The sequence below is a fragment of the Tursiops truncatus genome, chromosome 1, assembly GCF_011762595.2.
Source record: "Tursiops truncatus isolate mTurTru1 chromosome 1, mTurTru1.mat.Y, whole genome shotgun sequence".
In the NCBI taxonomy this organism is placed as follows: domain Eukaryota; kingdom Metazoa; phylum Chordata; class Mammalia; order Artiodactyla; family Delphinidae; genus Tursiops; species Tursiops truncatus.
This window is the reverse complement of record NC_047034.1, coordinates 1,200,838-1,214,835: the sequence shown is the minus strand read 5'-3', so window position 1 is coordinate 1,214,835 and position 13,998 is coordinate 1,200,838. Positions and strand designations below refer to the sequence as shown.

Genomic DNA, 13,998 nt, shown 5'->3' with positions numbered 1-13,998 from the left:
CGAACCTGCGTCCCCTGCATCGGCAGGCGGACTCTCAACCACTGCGCCACCAGGGAAGCCCTTAACTGCTTTTAAGTTTAAGAGTTCAGTGGTGGTAATTACGTTCACATTGCCGTGTCACCATCACTGACGTCATCTCCAGGACTTTTTCATATTCCCAAGCTGAAACTCTGCACCCGTTAAACACTGACTCCCCAGCCCTCTCTCCAGCCCCCCACCCCACCCTTCCTCTTTCTGTCTCTATGAGCTTGACTATTCTAAGGACCTCACAGAACTGGAAATCACACGGTATTTGTCTTTTTCAGACTGGCTTATTTCACTCAGCATCATGTCCTCAAGATTCATCCATGTGATAGCAGTCGGAATTTCCTTCCCTTTTAGGGCCAAATAATATTCCATTGTATATACAGACCACAGTTTGTCTATCCATTTACGCACTGATGTACATTTGGGTTGCTTGTTGTGAACATGAGTGTACAAATATTTCCTCAAGCATCTGCTTTCAATTCTTTCGGGTGTATTCTCAGCAGTGGAATTGCTAGATCATATGTAGCTCTATTTTTAATTTTTTCGAGGAACCACATACAGTTTTCCAGAGTGGCCGCACCATTTTCCATCCCCACCCGCAGTGCATGAGGGCTGCCTTTTCTCCACATTCTCGCCAACACTTGTTATTTTCCATGTGTTTGTTTTTTTAATAACGGCCATCGTGATGGGTATGAGGTGGTTTTAATCTGCATTTCCCTAATGACTAGAGATGCTGAACATCTTTTCATGTGTTTATTAGCCGTTCGTATGTCTTCTTTGCAGAAATATCTATTCAAGCCTTTTGTCCATTTTTTAATTAGGTTGTTTGGTTGTTGTGGTTAAGTTGTAGGAGTTCTTTATATATTCTGGGTATTAATCCCCTATCAGACATATGATTTGCACATATCTTCTCCCATTCTGTGGGTTGCCTTTTCATTCTGTTGATGGTGCCCTTTAATGCGCAAAAGTTTTTCATTTCAATCAAGTCTAGTTTATCTCTTGTTTCTTTTGTTGCCTACACTGTAGGTGTCATAGTCAAGAAATGATTGCCAAATCCAATGTCATGAACCTTTTCCCCAATGTTTTTCTCCAAGAGTTTTATAGCTGCTGAGGCTTTTTTTAGTTTTTAAAAAAAATTTAATTAATTTATTTATTTATTTTTGGCTGCATTGGGTCTTTGTTGCTGCGCGCAGGCTTTCTCTAGTTGCGGCGAGCGGGGGCTACTCTTAAGGCGGTGTGTGGGCTTCTTATTGCGGTGACTTCTCTTATTGCAGAGCATGGGCTCTAGGCGCGTGGGCTTCAGTAGTTGTGGCGCGCGGGCTTCAGTAGTTGTGGCACACGGGCTTCAGTAGCTGTGGCTCGCGGGCTCTAGAGCGCAGGCTCAGCAGTTGTGGCTCACGGGCTTAGTTGCTCCGCGGCACGTGGGATCTTCCCGGACCAGGGCTCGAACCCATGTCCCCTGCATTGGCAGGCGGATTCTTAACCACTGCACTACCAGGGGAGCCCGCTGCTGGGGCTTTTTAAAAATACAAATTCCAAGTCTCATGCCCGGCCTACCTCTCCTACCTCAGGAAGCCGTATTTTTTCTGACGCTTCTCAGTGATTTGGGGGCTAGTCTGTCTTCCCATAAAGTTAACAAATCTTCTTCATAGTAACCCCGACAGCATCTTTCAGCCTTGCTTTGGGTGGGCACAGTGCCGGGGGGGCTTATTCCACTCCAAATCGCATAAGATGACAAGAAAGCGTTTAAGTATTCACCTGAAATCTGCTTCACTTCTGCCTGTGGATTCGAATGTTGTCATCTGAGAAAAACAGACTAAGTGGAAGTCTTTATCCACACATTTCAACACGTTCTTAATGATGGTTCAGATAGTCTCTTCTCTACAAAAGAAAGAGTCCCCAACTCATTTCAGTACTTCCTGAAATGACCCAGTTTTCCAGATCCCACCTGTCCTCGTTACCCTCCTTTGGAAGCTCTCAGGTTGTCAATGATCCTCTTAGAAATATGGCACCTGGACTGATCTGCCCGGTCCTGGCAGGGTGACATCCAGAGCCTGACGCCGGGGACAGCATCGGCTTGGCTGCCGGCTGCCCTAGGTGGCAGCTCAGGACATTTTTACCTCCTGAGAAGAGAAGAGGAATTTGTTTTTCTAAAAATAGGGAGGTCTGGAATTTAATCTAAATAAGGAGATGAGTTCCACAGTCATCTGCACACGCCTAACCCCCAGTGTTGGGGTGGGAGGTGGGGGTGCTGCACCTACAGAGGTGAGTGTGGGCTCCGGCGGGGGTTGAGGGCGTGCGGATGGGGCTGTGCGTGCCCTCCAGCCCCTCCCTCCTTTGACTTGTACGCGCCTCTCACCGTCTCCACTTCCGTCTGTGTAAATGGTGGTCTGGGTGGGCAGGAACCCCAGCTGCGTCACCAGCAGTGCTGCTGTCACACCCTCCCGGGGGCGCCGTTCACCTGGGGCAGAGTAGTCTCTGTAGCCCTGGCAGGACCGCTGTCTGGCGACCTCGACCAAGGACCGCAGAGCTTTAGGCAGAGCCCTGCGGGTGTGCCGGGGGGCAGCGGGGCTCCACCGTCGGGTGGTCCCTGCCCTGCGTGGCGGCTGGCTGCTCCTGTCCTGTCCCTATTCGTCCCCTCCTTCCCCAGCCTGTCCTCTTAAACCGTGCTCGGGAGCTCGGGAACAGATGGGATTCGTTTCCTCCTTGGTGCTGAAGTGTCCTGACGTTGAAAAATGTCAAATAAAATAAACTGTAGGCCCCGGTCTCCTCCCAGGCTAGCTTTCTGCTCCCAGAGGCAGGAGCCCAAGCCTTAACGAAAGCCTCCCGCCTTGCTGACTGGCCTGGGCCTGGGCAGCCCCCTCCCGAGGAGGAATGTCACTCCCTGGGCTCCAGGTGGCTGATCCCAAGATGCCAAACCGCACCCCCTTTGGGGACAGAGTCCTCCTACAAGGGGCACTGGGTTTGTAGGGTTTGTACAGAGAGAGGAGAACTCTGGAATGTGAGTGGGCAGGGAGGAGAGTCTTCCTCCCCTGCCCCTGTCTCCTCTGTTACGTGGCAGGCATTCCACCCCGTGGGCGGCTGGACCAGGCCGGGCTTCTGCCTGTGGAACACAAGGATTGGGGCAGAGGGGTAGGGGGCCATCCTGGGGAGGACCCGGCGTTCAAGTTCAGGAAGGAATCAGCTCCTGCCCTTGAAGGGCTTCACATCTAAAAGATGCCTGCGGTATCCACGGCAGCAGCAGAAGTGAGGTGTAGTTGATGCAGACAGTGGCCGTTGCCTCTTCGGGGGTAACATCTAACGGTGACCTGCAGCTTCATGCACGTGGCCTCGGCCGACCTTCTCTGGGCGCAGGGGAAGGAGCATCTGAGCACCCGGGGCTCCCTCCTGAGCCCCCTCCAGCTCGCGGCATGGCACTAAGCAAGTTCCCAACCCCTCTGAGTCTCCGTTTGCTCATTTGTAAAAAGGTCATCATTTGTGCCTGGGGAGGATCAAGTGGAAAAGAGTAAGAGTGCTCTAAAAAGTATGAAGAACGGTCGGTCTGAAATATTTATTCTGGTTTCAACGTACGGTTCTGTTCATTTAACTGGTGGCCTCTGGCTTAATTAGGGGCTGTTAGAGTATCCACGTAAGATTTCTTCAGCTTGACGGATGAGTTCACAGAGTTTGGGCTTTGACTCTGTTGAGGGGGGTGATCTCGTTTTGCATTTTTACACCGTCTTGATGTACTTTCCGTCCTGTGGTGCAGAGTTAAATGAACCGGCATCGGAGCACAGCCTTGCCGACACGGCACGCCAGGACCGGCGGGGCTGCAGAGTGGTGTGGAGTACGGCTCGCGGCTAGACAGAGCCCTGGCTCTTCTCGTGAGCTCTGTGTGTCACTGCGGGTGCCTGCTCTCCCTCTGCCCGAGTTCCCTTGTCTAGAAAAAGCAGAGAGCGGTGGCACCCTAGTCTGTGAGGCTGGTGCGAGCACCGAATTAGTGAACACGTTTACTCTGTATATAGTAAGTGTTAGATGTTAGCCATTGGTGCCCGATGGTAGCAAGCTGGGGGCCCTAAGGTGTCATACGCACCTTCTGAAAGACGCGACAGTATTTGGAAAAGTGTGTGTTAACCTTCGTGCTTGTTCTGAGCCTCCCTGGGAGGAGGACACACTAAGCGGTTCACCAAGCAGGATGGCGGCGTCCTGACCCACTTCTGCCTGCTCATGCAGTGCTATCGTGTGGCAAAGGGTGCCCCTGTGCGGCTTGGAGACCACCGGCCACGGGTCCGGCGTGTGGCTGTGCAGTGTAGCAAACTCATTGCACACAGGACTGCGCGAGTGACCATGGGTCCTCTCCCGCCGTGACCTGGCTAACGGGGCTGTCTGTACCTCACTCAAACATGTGTGCTGTACATGAAGTGTGTCCTGGGATGGAGTCCCCAGAAGCAGACCTCGAGACAAAGATTTGCGTGCAGGTGGTTTATTTGGGAGGTGATTCCAGAAAGCACTGATGGGGGTGGGGAGGTGGGTCGGGGAGAGGAGGAAGCCAGTGCAGGATGCGTTCTGTGCGGGTCACTGTTGAGGTCAGCTGGGCTTGGGGGTTCTGGGGGATTACATGCCCACCCAGAGGGCCAGGAAGCCTGGATATTTATCTTTCGACGCCCAGTCGTTCCTGGCTGAGGGCGGCTCCCAGGGGCATTGCATCCTGGTGTTTTCTGCTGCTTCACGCAGACTGAGAGTCACAGGTGCCTGCAGAGCGGCTGTGTCTGTGTTTATGGGAACAGTAACTGCAGAGGGGACATAGGTGGGATGCAAGGGACATCAGTTATAAAGAGGGAAGATGGGAAGGGAGGAGCTGTGGAGTCAGATTCCTGGTCTGTTGGGAGCGAGGGGATGGCTTCAGAGAGCCAGTGGCTGTCGAAACACCCTTCATTCCTAAAACAGAATAGTGAAAGCATTGCTGAGAGTGTGCGGGGTGGAATCACAGGGTCTGTTCAGACCCAACAGGGTCGCTGGGAGGTTGCAGTGAGCCAGGTATTCCAGAGGGGCAGCTGGATGTGTGCTGGTTGCCAAGGCGACGGATGCAGGCAGAGGAGGGGCCCCTCTGGTGTGTCCTAGTAACCTACAGTTGAGCTGCCGGGTTTTCCCCGAGTTTGATGATATACAAGCTGGTTGACAGTCAAGACGGATAAGGGTTGCGGAAGCCGTGGAGACGGGTCTGGCACCTCCCCACCAGTCCTGCCCGCCTGCCTGCCTGTCCACTTGTCTCTTCTCCTTCATCGTCGGCCTCCTCCTTTCCCCACCCACACACCTTATGTTCTGGGATGAGCCAGCTGGGCTCGTGGAGTGCTGGAAATTCCATGCAATCTGATATTACAGGAAGAGCCCAAGTCTGGAGTGGGCTCAGATCCCAGCTCTGAGGCTTTGGGGAGGCTGTGCGTCCATTCTGGTGGGGCTGGTCCAATGGGAATAGGGTCATCGTGAGACTGTCATGGAGTACATCGTAATAAAGTGCTAGGTATACAGCAGGTGCTCGGCAAATGTTACCTACCTCCCCTCTCTCGGTCGGCACCTAGAAAACCAACGCTCTGAAGGTCTGAAGGCCGCCTGCAGAGGGGGACTTGCCCAGCTGGGGGGTTGGGGGTGATACCTAGTCGCTCACTTGTCTGTGCCCGGTTCCTCCCGCCACCCCTGCTGGAAGCCTCCCCAAATTCAGCCCATTGCAGTGGGACTGCTACCCGACTCGGGGTCGTCCTGGAACTTGTGTGTATAATTTGTGCTGTAGTAACTTGTGCTTTTATAATTCTCTAACAATTGCGCGGCACATGTGGTTTACAAAACACTTCTGTGGCACTCTCCATTTAATCGTAACAGCTCTGTGAATCAGGTATTCTTTTCCCCATTTTACAAGCGAGGAAAGTGGAACTCGGCTTCACTGGCTGGCCAGGAGCTCATAACTTAAAAGTGGCAGCACGGGAGCAGAGCCGGGCGCCTCCGACACCTGCCCTCCCCGTCCCGTGCTCCCTCCAGCTCGCCCGCTGCCTCCATTTGTGTGTAGTATGTGTGTCCCTAAGCTTGGGGGCGGGGGTCACAGGCCTTACTGCCACTGCAGAAGGAGCTCCCCTCAACACCCAGCAGGCCGTGCTGTTGGAGGCCCCCTCCCGGAAGGCCCCTAAGTGACTGCTCCGTCTTCAAGGATAGGGTCGTGCTTTGCAAACCACAGAGCGGCCACAGCCGGGAGCTCAGGGCAAGGGCAGAAGGAGCGACGCGCGCCTCATGAATACAGGCTCTGTCGACCGTGGCTCAAAGGCTGAGCTGTCCCAGGATGCTCGCGAGGGGCCAGCTCTGGCCTCTGGGGTATCAGATGTCTCTGGCCAGGCAGCAAAGGACCATTCACTGTGGCTGAAGAAAGGCCAGCAGGCCAGGCTGGGCACCCACCCATGAGCTGTGCACGGGCTGCCCCAGAGAGGCTGCAGGACTGAGTTGCTGTTGCCCGTACGTTGGGGCCATGATGGAGCCAGCACAGGCAGATGCATTAAGGTCTGGATTTGGAAAACAGGCAGAACGAGTCAGGCCTTGAGAGACCGCAGGCAGGCAGCTATGGTAGAGACAGACAAGTGCTCACCAATCCACGGGCCAGGGTCACGGAGAGACGGGTGGACAAGATGATGCTGGGGCTGGCGCAGGCGGTAAACAGAGCCAGTGCGCGGGACGTGCAGCCAAGCGGGGGCGAGGGGAGAGCCACCCAGACACACGTGTGAGGGGCTGGATACAAAGAGGCTTCCCTGGCAGAGGGCAGGGCGTGCGCCAGCCACACAGGCCGCAGAGCGTCCGAGAGGTGGAGGGACCAATGTCTCAGCAGCCCGCCTGCTCTGCCCGCCTTGGCCGGCTTGTATTAAGAGGGGTCCAGCGGGGAAGATTCTGCGCTCCCAGTGCAGGAGGCATGGGTTCGATCCCTGGTCGGGGAACTAGACCCCCCCCCATGCATTCCGCAGCTAACAGTCAGCATGCCACAACTAAGACCCAGCGCAGCCAAATAAGTAACTATTAAAAGGGGTCTGCCCTGTGCCCTGTCTCTTCCTTCTTGTGGGCCGTCTCCAGCCAGACCCGGACAACGTCTCCACCGTCGCGGCTGCCCTCTGCTCCTGACCGCTCAGCCCCGTCCAGCCCCTTCCCTGTCTCCTCTCCTCACTGGCCACCCTCTCAATCTCTCAGCCTCCTCTTCCTTGTCTGGCTTCTGTCTCGGCCCCTGTGGGTCCGATGACAAAGGGGCAGTTCGGGAGCAATGCTGTCCCCATGGACAGAGCCCGGCGGTGGCACTTCCGGCAGCAGAGGCTCCCAGGACGCAGCTTCCCGCCGAGTATGATGAGAAGAGGAGGCACAGCTATCACCTGCCGGTCACCGTCCCCTCTGAGCGGCAAGCCGCTGCAGCCGCCCTGTGCCCGTGCTCTTTCCTCGATGGCCCCCGTGTGAGGTCCTTTCTTCCCGGCTCCGAGCGGTCGCCCCTGCGGTCTGGGTGGCAGCAGCCGTCCTGTCCCTTGTGGCTCCCCCAGTCCCTGTGGTTAGTTTCCTGTTCTTGAGAGATAGGCCGGCGCCGTCGGTGGGGCGCTCCAGAGGCCAGTTGCCCCGGATTTATCCTCGGTTTGCCGCTGTGGCCTGCGTGACCCTGGATAAGTGACTTAGCCTCAGCGTCTGAAGGGAAAGGGGATGACAGTGCCCACCTCATGCTGCTTATTCACATGGTCAGTAAGTACTTCTAGAGACCTGCTGTGCAGACACTTGGGCGTACAGCAGGAGAAAAAGGCATCGTTCTTAAACTCATATACAAAAGAGAGAAGGCAAACCGGCCAGCAGGTAAATACGTGGTAGATCGGGCGGTGCTGTGCGTCATAAAGGAAGATGAAGCAGGGTGAGGGACAGAGGGGTGGGTGGGGGCTGTTGGGGAGCGTGGTCAGGGAAAACTCTCCAGTAATTGATGCCCAGAAGAGCATGTGCAAAGACCCTGGGGCAAGAATGGGCATGTGTTCAGGGAAATGCAGGGAGGTCCGTGTGGCTGAAGCAGAGTAAACAAGACAGACGGTGATCAGAAATGAGGTCAGGGTGTAGCCAGGGGCCAGGTAGTACAGGTGAGGGGCAGCCACAGGCAGCTTCCAGGCAGAGAAGCAATGAGATCGGACGCGTGTTGCAAAGCGTCTGCCTGGCTCCTGTGAGGGGGCAGCGAAAGGAAGCTGCTGCGATCATCTGGGCGGGGCGGGGTGGGGCGGGAGGCAGAGATTGGAGCTCCAGCTCAGGAACGGGGGAACCTGGGTCAGCGGGTGCTTCGGCCAACCTGAAATCACTGCGCTGTCCTCGGAGGTCTCACACTCATACACACACTCACACACACACTCGCGTCTGCCCGGGGGCAGCTGAGGGTCCGGCAGGCCCTGTGGAGGGCGGGCAGCCTCCTGCTGTCTCCGTTCCCACCGCCCCATCTGTCCTGCGCTCTCAGAACCACACAGAGACGCTGAGGTTTGGGACGATGTGAAACAGTTGCCCACTGTGTGCGATCTGGCGGGACGCCGCCTCTCCCAGCTGCAGGGTGGCAGGGAAGGCAGGCCTCCTCAGAGGTTGTGTAAATATTTGGGAAGCAGGCATACAGCTGGGAATGCGACCCCCTCCTCCAGCTGGCTCGTTTGCTGCCCCAAGAACATCTCAGCCGGACCTGGGGCTGAGCTTTGGGACACCCCACCACGCATGCATCTGCCCTCCAGGCCCGACCCACACTCTCCCACCCACTCTCCACCTCTCCCTTGGAGCCCAGGCTGCCCTGGGGAGGGAGTTGGAAAGAAGTGGTAGCACCGCCCCAGAGCCAGGCGGCCTGGGCCTGCAGAAGGGCTGCCCTTCCTCAGCCCACCTTCCCTCCCCGGGAACACCTGGGCGCCGAGCCAGAGGAGCTCTAAGGCTGCTTCGGCTCTGACATTCCACATCTCCAGCCATGAGAAGTGTGTCTGTGCGGGGCTCAGGCACAGCCCTAAGGGGTCCAGAGCCGAGAGAGCTCGCCAGGGTCATGCACAGGGAGCCCTTGAAGGCCCGGGCCTCCCTGAGAGGCCAAGAAGTCCACCGGGGATCCGACAGCCCCTGGCCTGGGACCCACGTCATCACGGCTCCCATGCCTGGGGCCAGAATACCTGAGGCCACGCTCTCAACCTTCCTGAGCGTGAATGTCCTAAAGCAGGTGGAGACTAACACCTGCCTCACCCTAGATCGCTAGGTTGTTTGAGAATGAAATCCTATGTTATGATGGGAATGTGCTACCCAGAGGCCGGGAATGATTTTTATAGATTTCTTCTATCAAGGTCACAACAGATGATCCCCCAGAATTCAGTGGGGTCATTGGGGGACCCGGGGGTAGGTTTGTAAAAGCAGAGATTAGAGATGTAGTGAGGTCATTCCCCACGGACAGCGTGAGGCCCCACCGGTGTGGACACCGGCTAACTCACCGCCCCCCGCCCCCCCGCATTCTGGGCTGACTCTCTCTCATCGCCCCTGTCTGTGTGGTGAAACGCTCTTTGTTCTGTCTGCCCAGATGCTACCAGCTCGGTGCGCGCAGCCAGGACATGCAGGGGTCTCCGGGCCCAGCTTCCCCCGAGAGCCGAGGGTCTCGTCTGCTGGCCGAGACCTGTGCAGGGGCAGAGACTTTCCTACCTAAAGGAGGGAACAGCCTCGTAACTGAGGGGAAAGAGGGGAGTAGGCATCGGTCCAGAGACAGAGACTGCCCTGGTACCTAGTCTTCTGAGGGGTCTCACTTCCCTGGCTCACCAGGAATCAGGGGTGCGACCAGGGCCCAGACAGGTGAGACGGGACCTCAGACCACATGGCCCTTCCTGGCAAGTCCTTCTCTTCTTCTCTTGCCTCTAATCAGCCCCGTCTGCCTTGAGACTGTCGTTAGGGAGAGGACCAGGGCCTCCCACAGTCTCCTCGGATGTCTCTGTTGGAAACGGAACATTGGTCCAGAGCCCTGGGGACTGAGATCCCAGGTGTGTGTGGCGAGGGGTAGGGAAGGGAATCAGGCTGAAAGATGCATGCGTGTTAGTCTCTGTGCCGTCCTGTGCTTTGCACGTTTCCTGGCCTCCCTGTGCCTCAGTTTCCCCCTTGTAAAGAGCCTCTCTGCTGGGCCTGGCACAGGGGACACACGTGATCTGGGCTCCCGAGGGCTGTGAAGAGGAGGCTGTCTGAGATGCAGGCCTTTTTCCTCTCTGGCGGGGTTTTCTTTCTGGAAAAGAGCCTAACTCTCAGCTCCCTCTCAGCAGGTGTCTCCCCCTTCACCCCGCCGCAGGCTACAACTCTGCAGCCTGGGACCCAGAAGGAAGAGCTAAGTCACCCCTGTGGGCCCTTCACTGTGGTCAGAGCAGCTGGGCCACGCCCCCCATACTTGGCCACACCCCCGTGAGGGGCGAGGTCGGGGCTGCTGACCCGAGAGGCCGCGGTTTCCTGTCTTCACAGAAGCCCCCACACAGCACTGCTGTCCAGTTACCCAACGCGCCTTGACCTGGTGGCTGGGAATAGCAGGTGCTAATTTGCATGCTATTGATTTAAGGAGCAGAGTCTCCAGGGACCCTGTCCTTACCCTGTGGAAGCCTCTACCAAGCAGGAGGGTGGGTCCCAAGCTGGAGGAAGGTAGGGTCTCCGTGCAGCCCACCTTCCTCCTTGAGGAGGAAAGAGGAACTTATGCAGGGAAACCTCAGATCCTTTTGGGTTCTGACAGGAACCAGTTCCAAGGAGGAGGGGGTTTACAGATCCTCCAGCCCAGAATCCTCTTAGCAGGGGACTCAGAAATCTGGGACCCCTTCCCTGGGCTGAGCTGCTGGCTGGCTTGCTCTCTTTCTGGCCAGTTCCCCCATCGCTGTTGGGGGTGAAATGCAGGGAGGGGAGGGCTGCAGGGAGGGTGGGCGGCGGCTGGGTGTGACGCAGGGGGAGAGGCCCACAGCTCAGCAGGGCTGTGAAGGCCGTCATGGTGTGTGTGTGGCGGGCAGCAGGGGAGGGGGGAGCGGATGGCTCAGTTCCCTGCACAAAAATCTAGTCCTCCAAGTAAACCCCTGTGCCTTACCCTCTTCAGGCCTCCCCTCCCTCCCTCCCTCCCTCCAGGCTCTGCCCAGAAAGCCACAAAGGAGGAAACCTGATGGAAAACGCACAGCTAGATCTAGAGGAAAACATCCCCTGCTGGTGACATTCCTCTGGCTGAGACAAAGTCATTTTACCCGGGATTCCATGCTGGCTGGGGCTAAAGAGAATCCCTCACGGTGCACGTCCCGCGTAAGCTGTTCCCCAGATGACCCAGGCGGGCCCCAGCGCAGAGGATCCATCCCGCTCACCCTCCATGTAGGCTGGTGGCGAGGATGGGGTGCAGGGAAGTTACAGAAGAGCCCGGGTGGGGCCTGGCCCGGGCCACGAGGTGGGAGACGCTGCTGCAGAGCCTGCATTCCTCGGATTCCCCCCCACAGCTGCTCAGCCTGGACCCTGGTGCACCTTTCCTGAATCTCACCACCCAAACCACTCAGAGACAGTAAAGGGAATGGAAATCGATTCCCTGCCATGCTAGGGGGTCGCCTGACAGCTCGGTGCTGGGATCACTGCAGCTCTTTACTCCCCTTTGGGCTCAAAGCATATTTGGAAAACTTGGCCGCAGCACATGGACCCTCAGAAACAGACCCCTCCGCAACTCAGTCTGTTCAGGGATCCAGGACAGAGCTCCCTCTGAGAGGTTTCCCGCCCTCCAGAGCTGCGGTTCACCCCTTAGAGCTGCAGCCCCAGGTCAGTGGCGCTGGGCACTCAGAGGACTAGAGCCAGGCGGGCTTTTAGGGAGAAGGGCCATGCTCGGGTCTCAGAGCACCGTCCACACCTCCCTGAAGGTGGGGAGTGCGGAGGGGCTCTGGAGGAGTGTGACTCTCCTCTGCCTTAACAGCCGGGGCCGCCGAAGTTGGGAGATGAGAGGCCTAGGGGAACACGCTGGCCTGGGTCTCTGCGTGGGGCTGTCACACACGCTGCCCAAACCCAGAGATACTGCTGCTCCGTGGTTCAAGCTCAGGCCTTCGGGCCTTTAAAAAAATTCCATTGCTGGCGTTGTTTCTGTTGCTTTAAGAAATTGCGGATGTAATCTGTCCATATCTAAGATACAGTCTTTCCCCTTTGCCCGGGTCACTTTGGGGTTGGGAGCGACCTTACACACTCAGACCCTCCCAGGAGCAGGGATGGGCTGGAAGAAGGTGGGCGCAGCAGTGCAGCCCCCGTGCAGCCCCTCCCTCCGCAACGGGGGGCGGGGGGGGGGTTAAGTTACCAGGAATTCCCTGAGGGGAGAGACGCTCTGTGGGAGAGCCCTCCCACTGATCCCACTTTTTTTCTTACTCTGCACTAAAATCTTTACATCTTTCTTCCTGATCAGTGAACTGGAAATGCCTCCTGGATGCAGGCACAGACCCTTGCGTGGTGTGCTTTCTCCCCACAATCAGCCCCAACGTGCACGCCGCCCTGTCCCCCCCCCCCCCCCGCCCCCCGCGGGAGGAAGGTGAGCCCCGCCCCCCGTCAGTGGTCAGCACTTTTCAGGTCGCCCACCCTGTAAGGAGGACAGCTCCTGAGCAGCCTCTGGCTCTTGCACCCCGTCTGTCCTTCACCCCCTCGGCACCCCCGCCGACCTTGCTGCAGGCGCTGTACTGATCCCGGGCTCTTACTTGGTCTGATTTAAAAGCCTGGAAAGGGGCCAGGAGGGAGCTGGGAGGAAGCCCTCCGGGGAGGGTCCAGCTTCCCCGACCCGTGCCCACCAGCGCACGCGGGCCCCCTGTCCCCAGAGACCTGGGATGCCCACACGCGTCTGCCCGCGTAGCCCGAGGAAGAGCCCGGGTCGACCCGCGGCGCGGGGGTGGTGGTGGCCCGCAGCCGGCGTCGGGGGGGGAGGAGGGGGATGTGACCCGCAGCCGCCCGGCGGAGACCGAGGCCCCAGCCGCCGGCACCTCCCGGCCCCCGAGCCCCGGAACTGCCGCGCCGCGGCGGCTCTTTGTCTACCTGCTCCGGGCGTTAAAGGGCCCGCTCGCAGTCGGGGCTCGGGACCCGAGGCGGCGACGGGAAGTGGGGCTCTGTCGCTTTAAGTGCAGCTGGAGCGGTGAGTCGGGCGGGCGGGGGGAGGAGGGAGCGAGGGGCGGGGGCTGGTCCCGGGTCTCCGGCCGTCCGCGTGGCCGCGCTCAGACCTCCGCTGGTCGGCCGGGCGGGCGCGGCGTCGGCGCGGGGTTGCCGGCGGCCGAGGGCCGCTGCGCCGGGAGGATGCTGCATCTGCCCCTGCCCAGGGCGGGAAGGACGAATTTCTCCCGCAGGTAAGCGCCCCGCCGCGCGCCGGCCCTTCGCTGCCGCAGCCTTGCGGGGTGGGGGGGGGGGTCCGCACGCTGGAGGGTCTTGACCGCCCTAGCGTCGCGGACCTAGGGGACGGCAGCGCCACCTGAACCTCTGGCTCCCGAGCGTTTGGCCTGTTGGCCTTGGGGTTGGAGGTCGGGGTGCGGAGGGATCTCGGTAGGGGGAGGAAAACAGGGGGCGTGCGACCCCGCGGACCAGGACGGACCTGGGACAATAGCACGACTGGACAGAACTTCCCTGGTTCCCTGCAGTGTGGTGGGGCCGGGGGTCTTGGGGACCTGGGGAGTGGAAAGCGAGGGGGCTTCGCCCCTAGCCGGGTTCCCCCGGCCCCAGAAGCTCTGGGGGTTTTCTGGGGTAAAGGGAGGTGGTGGAGGTGTAGGCTGAGACCTGAGTGGGCGCCGGGCTGAATTTATGACGCCACAGCCGACTGGATCCCTCAGGGAGAAGTGAAGCCCGGGACCCTACTCTGGGAGGGGATGAGAGCCGGCTGATTGGGGAACAGACACCGGCCCTGTAAGGTGAGGGTCGGGCACTCAGGCTCCCCACTAAGAGGCAGTGACTGACCGTGGCCAGCCCTGGGACCTCGCCAGCCGACTTAGAAACCGCGCT

At 58.5% G+C, this 13,998-nt stretch overlaps 1 protein-coding gene across 5 annotated transcripts in view; it reads left to right on the top strand.

The window, feature by feature from the left end:
* NAV1 (neuron navigator 1) overlaps positions 1–13,998 on the top strand; it is a 210,813-nt gene that overhangs the window by 134,950 nt on the left and 61,865 nt on the right. The window contains exon 1 of one of the 5 annotated variants that reach the window (XM_073799496.1): positions 13,196–13,352. The exons of the other annotated variants lie outside the window; for them this stretch is intronic. Within the exon in view, the coding sequence (XP_073655597.1) occupies positions 13,303–13,352 (50 nt within the window). The 5' untranslated portion in view covers positions 13,196–13,302. Of the gene's footprint in view, positions 1–13,195; positions 13,353–13,998 lie in introns of those variants that run through there. 5 annotated transcript variants of the gene reach the window in all.